Genomic DNA, 20,394 nt, shown 5'->3' with positions numbered 1-20,394 from the left:
CGGGTTCACTGACATACTTCAGACATTCATATTCATATCAATCAAATTGAAAATGTACATTGATGCATATTTTCAAACGTAGTATTTAAATGAATTATTTTCATTATTTCAATTGTCTTATTTTTTAATTAATAAAAAATACATTCAAATGCAATATTTAAATGAATTATTTTATTTTTTCAATTTCATTAATACTTTTTCGTTAATTGATTGATTAATATATTCAGATATTTAAATACTTTTTCACTATTTTAAATTTTGTATTATTGAATAATAAATTGATAAATATATTCAAGTGTAGTATTTAAATGAATTATATTATTTTATTTTAATTATTTTATTAAATTAGATTTTTTTCATTATTTTAAAAATGTTGTCTTATTGAGTAATAATTTAAATATTCAAGTGTTGTATTTAAATGAGTTACATTATTTCCATTAAATTATTTTATTAATCATTTGTTATTAATGAAAAATTAAATGTTCAAGTAAAGTGTTGAAATGAAATCATTTCATGTTTCAGTTTTATTAATTGCTTTATAAATTATAAAAAAATTCATATATAGTATTTGAGTAATATTTGATTTACTTTTAATTTAATGATTTAATTTAATTATTATTAATTTGTTACTAATGATATTTTTTTAAATCTAAGTGTAGTATCTAAATGAATCTTAATTATTTTAATTAAATAAATTGGTTAATCTAATATGTAAATTTTATTATTTAAATAATTATATTATTTCATTAACATTATATATATATTTTATTCATAATAACTGAGCCAGTTTTTTTAATATTATGCATTTTTTCTTTTATCATCTCATTAGCAGTGTGTCGCAGGCCTTTTTTTTTTTTTTTTTTTTTTTGTCTTCTGCTTTTCAAATACTTGTTTCAAATTAAAGTGTTTATTGTGATTAATCTCAGTGCTGAGTGGTATTTCGTGGCTTTAAACCTCAGTACTCCTGGAAGCAAAGTGCTCAGTGTTTTGCTCTCTTCTGTTTCACATCTTCTGCTTTTGTTTTCGTCAGATGGAGGAAGAGGCAGAGCGTTTGCGGCAGCCGCCCGTGAAGCCCGAGCCTGAGGAGGAGCGAGAGCACAAGCCCTCTCGAGAAGAGCGCGACCGAGGCCGGGAGAGAGAGCGGCGCAAGTGCCACGTCCCCTCTGATGATGATGTAGAGGAAGGGGAGGAGCTAGAGGACGAAGAGGAGGTGAAACCCTGCCTCAAACCCACCATGCGGCCCATCGTGGCCGCCCCCTCAGTGTCCTCAGCCAGCGGAAACGCCACGCCCAACACGCCCAGAGAAGAGTCGCCCTGCGGCATCATCATCCCTCACGAGAACTCTCCGCCCGAGGTCCCGCTCCAGGAGGAGAACCGGCCCAAGATCGGCCTTAGCCTCAAACTAGGTGAGTTTCTTTCTTCTGTTTTGCAAATATACTTTAAAATTCATATTCATTTAATTGCACTTGAAGTATTTAAATATATTTTAATCGAATGAAAAATATAAATTAGAAATCTATTCAAAATTAAAATGATAAATATATTCAAGTATAATATTTAAATGAATTACTTTTTAATTATTTCTTTATTAATGAAAAATGTTTAAATATGGTGTTTTAGTGGAAGTATTTTTATTTATTTTTCTAATGAAAATTAAAGTTATTGATATATCCAAAAGGAATTATTTGTTCCTTTTTTTAAATAATTTTTATTATAATAAATATTATTGTGTGTGTGTGTGTGTGTGTGTGTATATGTGTGTATGTATATATGTATATATGTATATATATATATAATATATATATATATATAATATATATATATATATATGTGTGTGTGTATAGTATTTTAATTAATATAAATACACAAATGAAAATTTAACACAAAAAAATTAAAGGATGTTTACATATTTTAATTATTTTTATTTCTCTAATGAAAATTTAACACAAATATATTCAAGGATGTTTACATTTTTTTTTATTTTTAATTAGTTCATTAAGAATAACTAAATCTATTCAAATATGGTGTATACATTTTTAAAAAATAATTTTTTCTAATGAAAATTAAAAAAATTATCAATTAAAAATTTTATATCTATACACTTAATTTTATAAATACAATTATTTTTTATACATTATTTTATAAATGAAAAATAAATTGATAAATATATTTAAATATAGTATTTTAATGTATTTTTTCTGTTGAAAATTAAAAAGATTTTTTTTTAATGAAATCTAAATTCGTAGATGTATGCAAAAAATACTATCTAAACTAATTCTTTTTATTAATGAAAAATAAATGGATAAATATTCAACTATTGTATGTAAATACATTTTTTTACATCATTTTTTTAATGAAAATAAATAGATGAATATAAGTTTAGCATTTAAATGAATTAGCATTAGCATTTTCATTATGTAATGACAAATAAATATTTATATAACAATATATCATATAAGAAATCAAACTAGTTCACAGTTATATTTGGCTCAGTTTTCACTAGGAAACGTTTGTCTTTATCCTGTGGCAAGGTTCAGCCGGTAGTCCAGGACAGCCCAGCGTAGCCAAGCGGAAGAAGCTGGTGGTGGAGAGCGTCTTCAACCGCTTTGACGACGACGAGGTGGACGAGGCGCCTCGGAAGAGGAAGCTGGTGCCTTTAGACTACGAGGATGAGGAGAAGGGAGTAGACATGAGTGCGGCGGCCGGCGGAAAAGGAGTCAATACAGAAGAGAAACGCAAACACATCAAGAGTCTGATCGAGAAGATTCCCACTGCCAAACCTGAGCTCTTCAACTACCCTCTGGACTGGTCCGTCGTCGACACGGTGAGAGTCATGCCTCCAGGGCCCTGGCAAATCTGCTTTATTAATCCCAAATTTAATTTTTTTTCCTCTGTTTTATATTTTCCCATATTCCGCTTTATTTTGTTTTAATAATGAAATAAAATGTTAGTAAACTTTACCATGGGTGCCCTAGCAACAGCATAGCAACACCCTACCAACCAACCCAGGTACCCTAGCTACTTCATAACAAGACCTTAGCAACTGCCCGGGTATCCTAGCATATCTGTTTTTCTGTTGACTGTATTACCTTCAAAACATTCAGACTTTAATCTTTCAAACTATTTCTGAAAACGTAACTGAAAACGTCAAACATTTTTAAAAAAAAATGTTTTTTAACTTCTAAAGCTCTTTTTAAACTTTTCAAACTTTCTGGTCTGGCTTTCTCAAGCTAACTTCAAAGTTTGTCTCAAACGTTTTTATCTGGTTTTAATTATTTCCCCCCCAGTTTTCACTTTTTTTCCTTTTGTAATTTTTCTGGATTTCAATTTGAATCAAATTTTAGGAATTAAAAGTCATGTATACTTAATTGAATTCATAAGCCTTTAACAGCTTAAAGGGTTAGTTAAATTGGTCCACTAATTTTCATTTTTGGGTGAAATAACCCTTCAATAGGTTATTACAATTATACAATTTAACACAATTTTATTAAAATTTATTTCAATTTATTAAAAGTTTAACAGGTTTTAGAAGTTTTAAAAGTTTCAAACATTTTGAAGTTTTAGGTCCCTAAAAAAAAAATCAGTTTTATTTTTCCAAAATGTCATGTTTCCTGTTTTAAGTTTTCCGGATTGCATTTTAATGCTTTTTTTTTTTTTTTTTTTTTTTTTTTATTATCAAAAATCCATGTCTAATTAATTGAATTTATAAAACGTTAACAGCTTAATAGTTTACTTTTTTGTATATATAATAGGGCTCTATGAAATCTTGTATTTTTCAGAAATTCTTTTGTCTTGTAGTTTTTCTGGATTTATAATTTAATACTTTATTATCAAAAACTGGTAATCATAAGGCATAAAACATTTTTTTGTTTAAATTTCTGTGTATAATCCAATGAAAATTGAACAATTCCTTTAATTTTTTGGTAATCAAAGTGGAGCGCAACAATTTAAATTTGTAAAAATTCAAAAAGGTAAAAAAAAAAAAAAAAAATGTTTGTGGGTTTTTCTTCTTAATTCTTGAGCTGTGTTTAATGTATAACTGATGTTATTGATTATTCACAGAGCCTAATGGAGAAGCGGATTCGACCGTGGATTAATAAGAAGATCGTAGAGTACATTGGTGAAGAGGAAGCCACATTAGTTGACTTTGTTTGCTCCAAGGTAAGACGTTTTATCAGGTTTCTTCATTAAAGCCTGAGCGCTGATTTAAATGATTTTTTGGAAAACTTTTTTATTAATAAAAAAAGAAGTTGACACATATATTTATTAAACAATAATAGTAAATTTTATAAATTATTTTAATGACAAATAAATTGACATTCAAATCGTATTTAAATACAATTTTGTAAATTTAAGCAATTTTTTTATTTAAATAAATTTTGTCATTTTATTTTTATTAATAAAATGAACAAAAATAATGAAACTATTCAAATACTATTTTTTAAATGATTTTTAAAAAACTTTTTATTAATAAAAAAATTTACAAATATATATATATAATTTCACTATTTTTAAAATATTATTTTAATTTTGCATTAAACATAGTAAATTGATTTTATAATTATTTTAATAAATAAATGGACATTCAAATCGTATTAAAATTCATTTTTATTATTTAAAAAAGTAGTATCTAAATAAATTTTGTTGTTTTATTTTTCATTAATAAAATTAACAAAAAATAATGAAACAATTCAAGTACTATTCTATTTTTCCTAAACAAATAATGTAATAAAGTAACTTAATTTACATTTTTTAATATTTTAATATATCCATTTGATTTATTAGTTTTTTTGAGTACTGTATTTGAATATTCACATTTTTTATTAATAACAAAAAATACTTTTAATTCAGGGTGTTCCTTGAAACACTTTTCGCTCATGAAACCCTGAAATAGATGTAAATCTCAGTACCAGTCTCTGTCTGTTCTCAGGTAATGGCCCACAGCACACCTCAAGGCATCCTGGATGACGTTGCGATGGTAAGTGTGGTGTTTTGCATCGTGTTTGAAGTTGTATTCCCACATCTACACAATCTGAACTCTTCATCTTCGTCTCCTCAGGTGCTGGACGAAGAGGCCGAGGTCTTCATAGTTAAAATGTGGCGGTTATTGATTTACGAAACCGAAGCCAAGAAGATCGGCCTCGGGAAATGAACAAGCACCGAACGCCGATGAACTTTTGCTTTTTACTTCCCGTTTGGGCCGGACAGCTCATCTAGGTTTCAAAACAACTTGGGAAACTCGATCATTTCTGACCTTTGGAGTTAACACACACTGAGCCGTTTGATTTCTCACGTCCCAGACGACGAGTGCCGAGAGGAAGAGGCTCGGTTTCTCAGGGCCTTCCTGTTGAATCTGTCTTCAGCGTAGCTTCGTCTCGGCCGGTTAGCGCTGCTTCGGTGAGGAAGCCGTTGTGAATTGTTACTGTAATGATTGCCAGTCTCGTCTGGGTTGTGATTTTACCGTTTCTCTTCTTTTGGTCGCACTCACCAACCGAACCAAAGAGTTTTCCCCAGTTGTTTCACTAAAACTAAAACCCCGACACCCTTCAGAAGCTCTCGCTAAACTGATTGACATCACAACGATTGATCGTCTTTGTTTTTGTACTTATCAGTGGATGTGTTTTGAATAAAAGTGGTTCTTTTTTTTTTTAGTAAAATCATTTTGTGTGCTTTTTAATGTGTTCTGAAGATGTGCGTCAGTCCATACGTTCATTTGCAACAGACCAAATGCAACGGTAAAATTAATATTGAATATTAGCTTTCCATGGGTTACTTTCAGGGTGTAAAGTGCTTAATTAATGCACTTATTTTGGAATGATTTGTATTTTATGTTTTCAAAGAAAATGACTTATTTTGACCTGAAATCATTGGGACACTATTATAGTTTTTTTTTTTTTATATATTTCCCATTTTGATTTAGATTTTAAAGTTTTAGCATTTAGATTTTTTTTTTAATGTTTGTCAGTTTTATGTTCAAGTTCATCATAAATGAGAAAATATTATGGTTTTAGTAAACTATAATAATTCTGAAACGCACTGGAAACGTTTATAGTACTTTAAGTCATTCAGGTCAATATTTGCCAGGTTTTTTTATATATATTTCCTTTTGTAATATTATTTTTAATATACCTTTATTAGTTTGTATTACATTTTATCTCAGTTTGAGTTCAAGTTAAATGAAAATGAGAAAAGTTGCCTTAGCAACTAGCTGAAATAGTGTGTGTATATATAGCTATAGATGGAGATATATATATCTCTATGTATTGTTAATATTTATTCCAGGAAATAAAAAGGTTTTTTTTTTTTGGTCTTAGTTTAAGTAAACTATAACACTGAAAAGCACTGGAAAAGTTTGCAGTACTTAAAATGTTTTGAAGTAAAATGAGTTTAAATTAACATTAATATACATTATGTACTAATCTTTTTTTTTGTTTAATTTTATAATAATTGGGATGTCAAGCAATTAATATTAAAGTATTTACATTCTATATTCACATAAATATTTTTCTCTCCTCAACCAAACCTTGCTTGTGTCAGTCTGACAAAACATTTTAATTTATTCATTTGGCATTTAATAATTAATGAAAATAATATAATTACTTTAGTAAATGCTGTATTTGAAAATATTTTTAAAATCAATCAATATAAATTATTTTACTGTAATATATTAAAAACATTAAAAAGGTTTATCGTTTTTATTTTCGGCGTTTTGTATTTTTTAACGCTTGAGTACAATGTAAAGTATGTTTTCGATTAGATATTTTGAACAAAATTTTCACTCACAATATGCACTTTCAAATATTATTTAACAGTAGCTTTGCAGCATGTCAGTATGTAAATACAGATGCTAAATAAAACTTCCAACAGCCTTTTACTGAGATTGAAGCAGAGCAAGAAGCAGGTTTTACTTCACAGAAAATCACGCCTCTGCATCGCTGGATCAGCATAAATGTTAACATGGATCAGCGTTATATTGTTTGTGTAAAAGTGACTGCTGCAGCATCAGTCCATCTGAGCGGTTTCTGCACTGAAGCACTTGTTGATCTACTCGTCTGTTTTGGCCTCCATCTCCTCCGCGTCGTCATCGCCGTCCACCTCTGCGTTCTCTCGCTCCAGACGCTCCAGCTGCCGCTGCAGCTCTGTCTCGTCTGTGTCCGTCACCACTTTAGGCTGGAGACAAGTGAGCAAATACTTTAAATGTGCGAATATACTGCATTGGATTTGTGTTTTGTTTTTTTCTTCTCACTATAGTACTGCACTATGCCTTTTTTATCCAATTTAAAAAAACAAAACAAAAAAAGTTTAAGATAGCATTGCTAATTTATCTGAAAGAATTAAAAAATATTATATTATAAAAATTCATTAAAAAAATTATATTTATAATTGGTACAATGTATTTATTCATTTTAATCAATTTTTAAAATTTTAATCAATCAATTTTTAATTTGTTTATTATTACAGTTATTTTAATTTATTTGATTTTTTTTAAATGTATTTTATGCACCAATTTAATAAATGCATTTATTATTAATTGTATGTATATACAGTCAAACCAAAAATTATTGTGACACCAGATATTATTTTTTATAAATTTTTTAATAGTGTGGTGAAGGACACTATAATTAATTTATGTGAGTGATGATATTAAAATAAAATAATTATACCCAGAAATTCATCATACAGTGGACTACAAGTAAAACTGATAAAAATATGGGACCAAAAATATTCATACACTTGTTCATGTTTTGCTTTTAATTGCTAATGCCACCTTTTTACACCACAGACTGAACAAAATGAAGCATTGCTTGGTAACTGGTTGACCTGAATTAGTATTATCTATTTGTCTACTTAAATTTAGCAGCTGACAGCTATTCAACAGAATTCATTACATACCTTTCTATCAAAGTTATCTGATATTATCAAGATTAATTTATTCTGACAGTTTAACTCTTAAGTTCATGTCATATTTTATTACCATTTTATAAACTTAAACCAATAAAAAAAATATAAATATATATATATAAAATTATATTTTTTGTTTCATTAATTTTTTCTACTCTCTATAGCCCTAACTGAAATTATTGCAATGAATTTCTATTAATTTTTAAGATTAATTTTAATCCCGTTTTTATTTCAAGCAGTTTTTTTGTGCATCTATTTTATGATTATTTAATGCATTTATTTATTTTTTACACTGTTTTCTTTAAACTTGGTCCAGATGCCAGTTTAAACCCCCCTGATCTACTGTATATTGTAAAGAACTTCACATAACATTCATGCACGAGGATGCAATCAGAGCAAATACTTTCATAAAACGTGCATGTATATTTTAATCTATTTTTTGTTTCCTTTTGTTTTTGTCTAAACTCAAGCACGTGTTCGCATGTGTTTGTTCTTTAAGGATCAAGTATATTCCATGCTATTTAGGAAAGTGTCTGACCTCCATCTGGACATTGAAGACTCCCCGCTTCTCCTCGATGCGCTCCTTGATGGCGGTCATGGCCTGGTGGAGCACTGACAGACCCTCGGTGCGCTCCAGTGTGGTGGTGGTCATGACGTACCGCGGCGGTGCTATCAGGTTGATCTGAAAGGAAATCATCGCATGATTCTAATCTCAGAAGCTGCTAGAACTGGATACAGAGGAAGTGGATCTCACCTTGATTGGCATGGCCTCTGTGGAGCAGTTAAGCCCCGCCCTCAGCGCGTCTTTCACAGCATCAATGCCTTCATATCCATAACACGCCACCTCAATGTCTGTCCACGGCACAAAACAAACATCACACTGAACACACATGAAGATAACGTATGGGAGGACAAAATATTTCTTCGTTTTTTGAAGTTTGTACTAATTTTTTATTTATTTCAATCTGCTTTTTATTGTGTATTTATTCATTTGTTTTTTCATCTTTGATCCTTAAAATACATTTAAAAAAGCGAACAATGAAAAGCTCTGCTTCGTAGAATATATTTTTTTCTAAATATATTTTTATATATAAACAATAGTTAAAAATTTTGGTATTCAAAAAATAATTTTTTATCAATGTTGAAAACAGCTTTTTTTCAGGATTCTTTGATGAATAGAAAGTTGTAAAATATTAAAGAAATATTTTCTCACGTTATAAACATTTTACTGTCTCTTTTGATCAATTCCTTGCTGAAAAAGTATTAATTTAATTTATTATTCTTTTTTTTTTTTTTTACTGACTTTAGATATTTTGAGCAGCAGTATATGTAAGAACTGTTCAAACTCACTGAATTTGCATTTGAAAACATTTAAAAATTCCAGAGAATATTTGAAAAGAGAAGTACACACACACTTGTTGTGGATTAACAAAAAATATAAAATTTAATTATTTGTTATTAATTAGCTTTTATATAAATCATAAAAGTACTAATATAATAAATATTATTATTATTAAATAAATAAAAAATACTCCACAAAATAATAATTTAAAAAAGTTTTCAACTAATTAAAATATTTAATAATAATTTTCTGCATGTGAAAAGTGCAGCAGATGTTTAAGATGAGTACCCGCTCTGATTTTGACGGCCTGTGGGGTGAGGCGTCTGTTGATGTTGTCGATGAGCACGTCCCTCTCCTCGTCCGTCAGATCCAAACCGTCCAGGATGGACGGATCGCTGGAAATAAAACCAGAGGAAATAACATTTTCATGTTCAGTGCTTGAACCAGAGATACAAACAGGTAAAGACTCAGGGGCATGCTCCACACAGAATTCCTTTTAAAGTGCCCCTATTATGGATTTTTGAAAATTACCTTTCATCCAGTGTGTAACAGATCCTGCAAAGTTTTAAATCTGAAAGTGCACTGTGTATAAAGTTATTATCTCTCAAAAGAAAGAGTCGACTCTGAATCATTGAAACGAGTCGTTTTTAAAACGAATCCCGTCAACATGAAACATTAGCATATTGCCCGCCCACTTGTTGATCTTTTCTGGTTGGTCTGAATGAAAATGTTAATTCATTCTTTGCCACTAGATGCCGCCTTTGAAGCGTAAAATATCGGTTTCCACGGTAATGCTGTACACAAAGCAGCGCTGCGCTCACAAACGCTGATTTATCAGGCATCACAGGATTAGCGTCACACAAAGGAAAGGTTTGGAAAAATGAATCGTTGAGTCTATCGTTTGGGAGTCGTTGAGCAAGTAAGACAATGAAAGCATTTTTTGGCCTTGCATGCATGACAACCTGTTACTAGGGACTCCTAAAACCAAAATATGAGCCTTTCATTACCCATAATAGGGACACTTTAATGATATTTGTTTTACATGCTCCTTTGTAGTTACTTTAAGGTATTTTAAAAAATATTTTTTTTACCTTATATGTCCAAAACTGTCATTTCTCTCTCTCTCTCTCTCTCTCTCTCTCTCACACACACACACACACACACACACCCACACACACACGTCTGGTCAGCTATCCTTGTAGGGACTCTCCATAGGCGTAATGGTTTTATACTGTATTTTCTATCGCCCTACACCTAAACCTACCCCTCACAGGAAACTTTCTGCATTTTTACTTTCTCAAAAAAAAAAAAAGAAACTAATTCTGTATGATTTATAATCTTTTGTACCCATGATGACCTCAATTTAGTTCCCCACCGTGACACGAGTCCCCATGAGTCTGTGTGTATTCAGGTTTAAGTCCCCACCAGGATATATAAACCTGTACGCACACACACACACACACACACACACAAACTAACATCTATTTGCAACATATTACAAATTCAAAACTGAATATATTTCAGTGCTATGCAGGCTATTAAAGACAATACTGGCTGATTAGACAGCAATGCTGAGCTAAAATGCAAAATGTTCGCTCTCTCTCTCTTCACCGTTCCCACATCTCAGAGCTCAAATACATCAAACATTACCCTTTTTAGACATCGTTTTTGAAGTAAAGGGTAAAACACTATACATAACTATATGAATCTAAGCAAATCTCATAGATGACCTATTTTGATCTCAGAAAAGTGAGTTGTCACTGAGCGTTGAGGCGTGTGCATCTATGCCGGACACTCACGACACGGCCTGCTTGAAGACGTCGTAGGCGCCGTATCCGGGTTTCTTGTATTTCTCGTCAAACACCCAAGCGGTTCGCTGGAACAGACTCTCCAGCTGTTCGTCTTTAGTGTACTCCAACACTTCAGCCACATGCCGTAAAATACTGTACACCTGCAGCACAGCGACCACAACATCACACCACAAGAACATCACCTCTTACTAACAGTCTCAAAACCGAAAAAATGCACACTCACCGTTTTAGATTTGGTGAATTTATCCTCACACTTGATGGCTTCTTCTGGAGACACTCTTCTCTTGGACAAATCAATGTATCCTACAGAAGAAAAACAGGAGTTTTCAATGACAGTTTGTTGTTATTGGTAACAGTTTAAAGTGTTCTGACTGATTTAAGTGATTGGTTAATTTAAGTATCTGACTTAAAGACAACACAGATACAATTAATTAATTCCAGGGAGCAAATATTGCTGACAAATGGAGAAGTGAATGTGTGATTGTGCCCCCGACTGGATCTCTCTCTCTGTCTTTCTTTCTCTCTCTTTTTCTCTCTCTCTCTCTCTGTCTCTCTCTCTCTGTCTCTCTCTCTCTGTCTGTCTCTCTCTCTCTCTCTGTCTCTCTCTCTCTGTCTGTCTCTGTCTCTCTCTCTCTCTCTGACACACTCACCCTTCTCTTTGTCCACTCTGATGACCACCACGCACTCGTTGCGTCCGATGCGGATGAGTTTGTTGATGGAGCGGATGCGTCTGCGGGACAGTTCGCTCAGCAGGATCATGCCCTCAATGTTGTTGTACTCCAGCAGACTGACATACGCACCCATCTCAGCGATGGAGCGCACGTTCACCATCACCACGTCCTCCACCTCGGGGAAGCGGTGCTGATAAAACCTACAGCTGAGGCCCGGCATCTCTGCACAACACAAGAAATGCACAACATCACTCCTACGCTTTTATTTTAGGTGCTTTTATTTCTTTTTTGTCTTGATTTGCATATATATATATATATATGTAAACTATTTTTATTGATTTAAAAAAATATATTATTTTTTTTTTTTTTTTTTGAGGTTTTTGATTTTTTTTTTTTTGTATGTGACTTTTTAGAAAATACACAATGCGACCATATCAAAAAGACTAACTGCATTAATTTTTTTCAGATGTGACGTCTGATTTTTTTCCTTTAGTCCTGTTAGATACACAGTCAAATACTTTTCAATCTTTTATATGCCACACAAACCCAAGTATGATCATTCTAATGTGAGGGACCCCATTCTAAACTCTATATTTTCATGTATAAAGAACCAATTTATACTGTACAAAAATACATTTATATTCTAAATATGACTTGGAAAATATTTAGTTTGTATTAAGTTATTTTTTTTAATAATTCAAAAAAATATCTTTGCTACTCACTATCAAAATAACAAAAAATAACATATTATATATATATATATATATATAAAACAAACTATTAAAACTAACAAAACACACAACAAATATACTAAATGATAACTAATATATAAATATAAAAATAAAAACTGATTTATAATAATAATAATAATTAAATAGAATAACACTGCTTAATATAGTACAATATTGTGCATTATTTTATTTCAATCTATTTATTAAATTTATCATTTATACGCTATACATTTGTATTTGTTTATTTTAATCAGTTGTATTATTTGTATTTTAAAAAAGTGATTATTATTTTCAACTCAAATTTTATTTGTCAATGTAATTTTATTATTCATTTTTAATCTTATGTCTATTATTTATTTTTGTATTTATTTCCCCCCACTTTTTTCTCCAGGTCTACAGTTTTCTGTCTATTTTAAAGGGTTTTGTATTATTATAATTATATATTTATTTTTTGTATATCTTGTATATTGCATAATGTGTAATTTTCTGATGAATATTGCACTGTTCACATAAATTACACAATGTTTACATATCAATTTCGCTGAAGATATCAAAAAGTACATCTATCTATCTATCTATCTAGCTATCTGTCTATCTATCTATCAGTCTGTCTGTCTGTCTATCTATCTATCTGTCTATCTATGTATCTATCTATCTATCTATCTATCTATCTGTCTATCTATCAGTCTGTCTATCTATCAGTCTGTCTATCTATCTATCTGTCTGTGCACGTTCTCTATGATCTGTTCATCAGCGCCGAGTAAAAGCGCGCATGCAGCACATGTCATTTAACAGCAGCCATTAAAACCCTCATATCATCCAAAATACGAGTTCAACATGAGCCAAACTATCACGGAAGAAAAGGTAACTCGATCCCACCTGACAGGTGTCACAATCGGCTCACTTTAAACCCTTTAAATCGCTAGAATCGGTCGTTTTCTGCGAGCGTTAGTTGCCCATTGATCCTGCGACCCGAGAAAGAATGAAGCCAGCGGCGACTAGTGAAGACGACACGGCAGCTGTCAATCACACTTCAAAATAAAAGTCACGTATGCATACTTTTAAGAGGAGATCTCAACTATAAAACAGATTAGATAAAAAATAGATTTAAAAAATACTGATTGTTTCTTACAGTCGTTCCGTTTTTTTTTTCGTTTGATAACACACGGATATACTCACTGTTAGCAGACCAAACACCGTCAAAAATTTCTTCAAACAAAAGTAAAAAAAAAAAAAAAAAAAAAGAAATTAAATTAAATTAAAAAAGTAAATTAAAATAAAATAATTACATGCAATATTAGGCAAAATAAATTAAATAAAAGAGTAAAATCTTTTTAGGGAACTAAAACAAACGGCTTTACCGTCATTACTTTCGAGCGTTATTTTGAAACGTGAATACATCTACGTAAGAACACGCACAAGGAAGTGACGCGACCAATCGCTGCGTCCAGGAGGAATCACGTGACCTCCAATCAGCTGATCAAATACTGCGTCTTGCAGCTAGGGTCATCGCGATGGTATTATAGTCATTAAATCGTGATATTAAATAAACTGACACTATATTTAGACTATTTATTTGACGATTTCAACAGCAAAGCGTCTCAGTAGTTTGATACAGTGTTTCAATAAAGAAGAAAGATGTCCGGAAAGGATCGGATCGACATTTTTCCCTCTAGAATGTGAGTATTACGACTCATAACGGATACATTGTTTTCAATCGTGCGTGACAGCATTTAAATTTAATATAAACATATTTTAGCAGTTTATGGTTTTAGAAAGCAGTTACAATCACTAGGTTTTATGACAGAAATAAAGAGTCATAGATTACGCAAAACGTACATTGTTTTACAAAAATAGTAATAATTAATAAAATATTTGCATATATTGTGTTTAGATGTAGTTGAATTGATTTACACATTTTAAATATATGATGTGTATTTGTATAAATTTCTGATTTTATGTATTTCACGCGCATATCATATTTGCCAATGTTGTCAATATAGTATTACGCAGATATATTTCGTCTGTAGAGTAATAAATATATTACTCGATATGATGGATGACTATATTAAATTCATATAAATCAAATTAAACTAAATCTTGCAGTTATTTTAAGTGGACTCAGAAGAGGAAGTGATCTTATTCACAGTCATGTGAGCCAACAGTCTACTGACCAGAAATACTATAATAACCTATAATAATGTGCAATAAATAATCACATTAGAATAATAAAATAAATGCTGAAATACAATATGCATATTTAGGAAATATGACCAAAAATGTAACCTTATGAGAACTGCATTACTAAGTAGTCATAAATTTATCTTAATATTCATGTCTTGTATATATAGCTGTATGTAATATATTATGTATTATTGTGTGTTGCGTCAGGGCTCAGACCATTATGAAAGCTCGCCTGAAAGGAGCTCAGACTGGCCGGAGTTTGCTGAAGAAGAAAGCTGATGCTCTGTCCATGCGATTTCGGCAAATTCTTCGAAAGATCATTGAGGTATAACATCATACCTATGCTTTTATTTCAGACATGTTTCTTTATTTTACATGTTGACTTTATTTCATTATTTTTTATTTTTATTTTTAACAATGATGTGACTTAATCTTTCAGACTAAGACTCTGATGGGAGAGGTGATGAGAGAAGCCGCCTTTTCATTAGCTGAGGCCAAATTTGCTGCTGGTGACTTCAGGTAGTTAAAAATCACATTAAAGGGATACTCCACCCCAGAATGAAAACCATATCACTAAACACTTATCCCCATGCTCTTCCATGTCATCCGCGCCACAATTATTCACCAGAACATAATTTAAGATATTTTGGATAAAAACCGGGAGGCTTGAGACTGTCCCATAGAATGCCAAATAAATAGCAGTGTCAAGGTCCAGGAAAGGTATGAAAGTCATCGTCAGAATACACCATCTGCCATCAGACGTGTAATCTGGGTTATATGAAGTGACAGGAACACTTTTTGTAAGCGAAGAAAACAAAAATAACGACTTTATTCAATAATTCCTTTGTCAACAGTCTCCTCTGTGTCTCCATATCACCGTATGCTCTTCTGTATCATCCACGCCACAAGGATGCGCTGTTTCTACGTGTATTTAGCCTTGATTTGAAAGAAAACAGCGCATCCCTGTGGCGTGGATGATACAGAAGAGCATACGGTGATATGGAGAGACACAGAGGACACTGTTGACAAAGGATTTATTGAATAAAGTCATTATTTTTGTTTAATTTGCTTACAAAAATTGTTCCCGTCACTTCATGTAACCCAGATTGCACATCTGATGGCAGATGTTTGGAACGACATGGGGGTAAGTGATTAATGACAAAATTTTCATTTTGGGGTGGAGTATCCCTTTAAAGCAATGTTTTTCATAGTTGTGATGCACCACAGGAAGAATCTGATAGCAGATCTCACTGAATGTGTTTGATTTCTGTCCCATCAGTGCTACAGTCATTCAGAATGTGAACAAGGCCCAGGTGAAGGTCAGAGCAAAAAAGGACAATGTTGCAGGTTCGCTAGCTTAAACATTTATAGTAACAACAAAACTGGCAGATTTCTTCTGTAATTGCTCACCTCATCATGAGTGTCACCTGTGTTTGTTCTCAGGAGTCACTCTACCGGTGTTTGAGCACTACCAGGAGGGAGGAGACAGTAAGAATCCTGTTCTCTTCAGTAGTTCAGCCAAAAGTGAAAATGTACTCACCCTCAGGCCTCCATTTCTTCATCAGGTTTAGAGAAATGTAGCATTGCATCAGTGTCTCAGCAATGGATGCTCTGCAGTGAATGGGTGCCGTCAGAATGAGAGTCCAAACAGCTGATAAAAACATCACAATAATGCACACCACTCCAGTCCATCAGTTAACATCTATTCAGGTGAATAACTGCGTGTTTGCCATTATTAATGCATTTTATCTTCTGGCTAAAATATGAGTCCATAATCCATAATAATGCTTCCATCTCATGTTGTCTCTCACGTCATTGTTTAGAGCTGTTTTGGCTTGATCTGTGCAGATCTCTCTCTTGATTCAGACCAGACCACTTTTTCACTGGAGGAAGTGTTATTGTAGATTATAGACTCGTATTTTAGCTGGAAGCAACGGTTTGACATGAAAACCATCTTAAAGATGGATTTGTTTCTCATAGACACACAGCTTTAGGCTTCTCAAGACATTAACCGATGCACTGGAGTGCTGTGGATTACTTGTGGATTATTGTGATGTTTTTATCAGCTGTTTGGACTCTCATTCTGACGGCACCCATTCACTGCAGAGGATCCATTGCTGAGACACTGATGCAGTGCTACATTTCTACAAATCTGATGAAGAAACAAACTCATCTACATCTTTGATGCCCTAAGTGTAATAGCAAATACCTGTGAAAAACCATAATACTGAAAATGATTTGAACACATCATCATTGCAGATGTATTTTTTCTTCCCTGCAGGTTATGAGCTCACTGGTCTGGCCAGAGGTGGAGAGCAGCTGTCTCGGCTCAAGAGGAACTACGCCAAAGCAGTCGAGCTTCTTGTAGAGCTGGCCTCACTGCAGGTATCAATATTTCTATCCATATGCATAAAAGAAAATGTAAATGTAAAACATTTTTAATCAAAGTCTTATGTGATTCATTCACATGCAGACCTCTTTTGTGACGCTGGACGAGGCCATCAAGGTCACAAACCGCCGTGTGAACGCCATCGAGCACGGTGAGATCTCACAGCCACCTCTGAAGAGAACCAAACCTTCAGGCGCTATAACATGACGCTCTTGTGTTTCTCCTCACAGTGATCATTCCCAGGATCGAGCGCACGCTCACGTACATCATTACTGAGCTGGACGAACGGGAGCGAGAGGAATTCTACAGGTGAGACCGCATCATGTGACGACGATGTAGCATACTTCTGTTTCAAACATTCATTGCTTTGGCTATATCAGTGTTATTTTAATATCAAGATACTATTGTAGTTAAAAATTAGTTTATATTTTGTTTTCATTTTAATTGCAATCAAAGTTTGGTGTGTTTTTGACATTTTTAATAGTATTTAAGTAATTAAATACTATTAAGTATTTTTATTGATTTCAGTTATTTTAGTATTTAAACTAAATGAAAGTAAGAAATATTGCCTTGTCAACTAGTTTTTTTTTTAATTTTATTGTGTTTAATTAAGCGTTTATTTTATTTCCAGTAACTGAATGATTTTTATGGTTTCGGTTTAGTTTTAGTTAACTGTAATAACCCTGATCTATATATGAATTTTTTTTATAGCAAAAAAATCAATACTTATTAGCGGTAGACTGTTATTGGAATTTGCTGATATAATAATAATTTGTTTAAAAAATTATAATAACCAGATTATTGTACAGATACCAGTAAAATCTATATATTAAACATGTTATGTTCTTATTCTTTCCTTGATAAACAATCCCAAAATGCACCAGGACTCTTATTTTGAAAGGTCTTTGTCTTACTACTTCCAGCTGCTTTTTCAGAATAATGTATGCTGTAACAACTATCTGCAACATATATCAATAGAAACATTATTAATAAATGTTAATGATTGTGTTTTGACTTGGAAACGCACTTGGAAAGTGCAATTAATAATGTTTTTTATTTTAAGTTTATCACATTAGGCAGCATTGTGATTCCTGTTTTTCCATCCCCAAATTTAAGACCTCTTAAAATGATAATTTAGACTTTCGAAACTGCTATTTTACGCTTCAGAAGCGTCAACTAGTGGCAAAGAATGAATTAGCATTTTCATTCAGACCAATCAACAAGTGGGCGGGGCAATATGCTAATGTTTCACGTTGACGTCAACATGAAACGACTTGAGATTCGTTTTAAAAACGACTCGTTTCAATGATTCAGAGTCGACTCTTTCTTTTGAGAGACAATAACTTTATACATTGTGCACTTTCAGATTTAAAACTTTGCAGGATGTTTTCATTCACTTAGAGCTGCGTTACACACTGCATGAGAGGTAATTTTCAAAAATCCATAATAGGGGCACTTTAATAAAACGTAAGGCTTTTTAAGCAGCACCCATGGACATAGACATAGAATGTTTTTTTGCCAGTTTAAATGAGATATTAATATAATATTTATATTACCTATGTATAAATGAATAGAATATATATTAATACAGTCCAAAATAAGATATTCAGAATATCCACCAACCCTGAATCCTCCCGTTTTCCCATCGCAGGCTCAAGAAGATCCAGGAGAAGAAGAAGCAGCTCCGTGAGAGGACGGAGAAGGAGATCGCGAAGCGTTTGGCGGCACTGGGGCCGATCGCAGAGCCCATGAACATGCTGAACGAAGAGGCCGACCAGGACCTGCTGTTTGAATGAACCACGTCATATTTATTCTTTGTGCTTGTAAGGCCGAGCTTTACATCTTGTTTTGTGTGTGTGATGGTGCCGTGTCATGTTATTTGTTTAGGATGAATAGAATATATATCACAGACGCTGTAAAAATGTGTAGGTCGATCGTCTGAATCCAAACACTGCAAGGATTTTTAATGTTTCAACAGAAAATCTATAAAATAGTTCAAATGAATTAAAATGATCATTCCACACTCCAGTCTTATTGCATGCATGTTAACCTTCTCCGTGAGCTAGTGTGTGATAACTGAGAATATTCTGTGATGTACCGTACTTCTCTTGGAGTTTTTGCAGAAACAGTTCAGTGTTGACACAATCCTTACCGAACTTCAGCCCAGATTCTTGCACATGCCAGTGCAAACGTGTACTCAGATTTCACTTCCTGTGAATTTAATTTCAATAAATGTTGAAAATGGTCATTTGCTGTTGATTTATTTGTTTGTGATGTATACTGTTGAAGTGCAGAGATTTCCTAGCCTTTCAGTATTTCACATTATAGACTTAAAAAGGGTTGCAAATGCATGTTGACTATAAACCTTTCGGAAGGTTTTGAAAGCTTGTTTCTGCCACAGGAATAAAAAATTAAAGTAATAGCTTTTTAATATCACAATTCTGACATTTTTCTTGAATTCTGATAAATAAACTCAAAATTTTGAGAAGTCAGCTATTGCGAGGAAAAAAGTCAGAATTCTGTAATTAAAATGGATCATTTTTTTTTTTTTTTTTTATGTGGCAGAAACAAAAACACAATCATGAGGAAAAAAAGAATTGAGATAAAAAGAAATTACCCTTTCAAAAAAAAATTTATCCAGTGGCAGAAAGGGCTTCCATATAAAGTAAATGCTGCATTATATCAAACAATATTATATTAAAATTTACTAAAACTAAATCTAATTCACATATTCACAACATTTCATCACAAAAATAAATGTTAAAGCTAGAAATGAAGAAATGCTTCAGTGGTTTTGCACTCCAAATATCAAGCATTGCATATATTATACCATTTAATTTTTTAATGAAAACATTTTTTAACATTAGTTTTGATTTAGTGATTGCCAAATTACACATTCAAGTTCAACAAGTTTTACATTTAACAAGGTCATTAATGTGTAATACATCACCTTACTATAAGATCATGAAAATAGACTTAAAGCTTTATGAAACTGCTCTCAAATATCCTCCATGCTGAGGAAATATTTTGAAGATATATGTCTATGTTTAGAAATTTTTTACTGGTATGGAAATGTAAGAGGTCAGATACTACAAACACAAAATACTGTAATAAAACAATACTGCAGAAATCTCCACAAATCTTATAGAACCTATATTGCAGCTTCTTTGATTGGAAAAATAGTGCATTCTGTACATGATGTACAGCATACTATATTTATGTGAACACATACATTTAATTTATGGATTCTCATGAATTAGTATGTTTAAAAGAATATTTCACACAAAAATGAAAATTTACTCTCAGGCCATCTGAGATGTAGATGAGTTTGTTTCTTCATCAGATTTGGAGAATTGTAGCATTG

General features: G+C 32.2%; 3 protein-coding genes across 3 annotated transcripts in view; 2 read left to right on the top strand and 1 right to left on the bottom strand.

Annotated features, from left to right (window-relative positions):
• rbm25b (RNA binding motif protein 25b) overlaps nt 1–5,648 on the top strand; it is a 23,175-nt gene extending 17,527 nt beyond the window's left edge. The window contains 5 exon segments of the mRNA XM_042747100.1: nt 1,031–1,406; nt 2,532–2,824; nt 4,063–4,161; nt 4,931–4,978; nt 5,060–5,648. Coding sequence (XP_042603034.1) covers nt 1,031–1,406; nt 2,532–2,824; nt 4,063–4,161; nt 4,931–4,978; nt 5,060–5,152 — 909 coding nt within the window. The 3' untranslated portion in view covers nt 5,153–5,648.
• Nucleotides 5,649–6,787: 1,139 nt separating this feature from the next.
• On the bottom strand, nt 6,788–13,489 carry eif2s1b (eukaryotic translation initiation factor 2, subunit 1 alpha b). The gene is made up of 8 exons (XM_042746148.1): nt 13,337–13,489; nt 11,706–11,948; nt 11,279–11,358; nt 11,044–11,195; nt 9,533–9,639; nt 8,657–8,754; nt 8,441–8,584; nt 6,788–7,170 (listed from the first exon to the last, which is right to left on the bottom strand). Exons 2-8 carry the CDS (start codon nt 11,944–11,946, stop codon nt 7,045–7,047), a joined length of 948 nt encoding a protein of 315 aa, XP_042602082.1. The 5' UTR covers nt 11,947–11,948; nt 13,337–13,489; the 3' UTR covers nt 6,788–7,044.
• A 423-nt stretch (nt 13,490–13,912) lies between these two features.
• atp6v1d (ATPase H+ transporting V1 subunit D) lies at nt 13,913–19,278 on the top strand. Its single transcript, XM_042746149.1, has 9 exons — nt 13,913–14,136; nt 14,849–14,966; nt 15,081–15,160; nt 15,921–15,988; nt 16,085–16,129; nt 16,923–17,026; nt 17,115–17,181; nt 17,261–17,339; nt 18,682–19,278. Exons 1-9 carry the CDS (start codon nt 14,096–14,098, stop codon nt 18,824–18,826), a joined length of 747 nt encoding a protein of 248 aa, XP_042602083.1. The 5' UTR covers nt 13,913–14,095; the 3' UTR covers nt 18,827–19,278.
• Nucleotides 19,279–20,394: the final 1,116 nt, after the last annotated feature.

Source organism: Cyprinus carpio, chromosome B20 (assembly GCF_018340385.1).
Source record: "Cyprinus carpio isolate SPL01 chromosome B20, ASM1834038v1, whole genome shotgun sequence".
In the NCBI taxonomy this organism is placed as follows: Eukaryota; Metazoa; Chordata; class Actinopteri; order Cypriniformes; family Cyprinidae; genus Cyprinus; species Cyprinus carpio.
This window is presented reverse-complemented; position numbering and strand designations above follow the sequence as displayed.

Excerpts from the sequence above, each read along its gene's own strand:
- eif2s1b (XM_042746148.1), bottom strand. The coding sequence starts at position 11,946 with ATGCCGGGCCTCAGCTGTAGGTTTTATCAGCACCGCTTCCCCGAGGTG. Across the intron at positions 9,640-11,043 it reads GTCTTCAAGCAGGCCGTGTC|CGATCCGTCCATCCTGGACG; the intron begins GTGAGTGTCCGG and ends TTTTATTTCCAG. Across the intron at positions 8,755-9,532 it reads GGCCGTCAAAATCAGAGCGG|ACATTGAGGTGGCGTGTTAT; the intron begins GTACTCATCTTA and ends TGCCGTGGACAG.
- atp6v1d (XM_042746149.1), top strand. The coding sequence starts at position 14,096 with ATGTCCGGAAAGGATCGGATCGACATTTTTCCCTCTAGAAT. Across the intron at positions 15,161-15,920 it reads TTTGCTGCTGGTGACTTCAG|TGCTACAGTCATTCAGAATG; the intron begins GTAGTTAAAAAT and ends CTGTCCCATCAG. Across the intron at positions 15,989-16,084 it reads AAAAAAGGACAATGTTGCAG|GAGTCACTCTACCGGTGTTT; the intron begins GTTCGCTAGCTT and ends GTTTGTTCTCAG.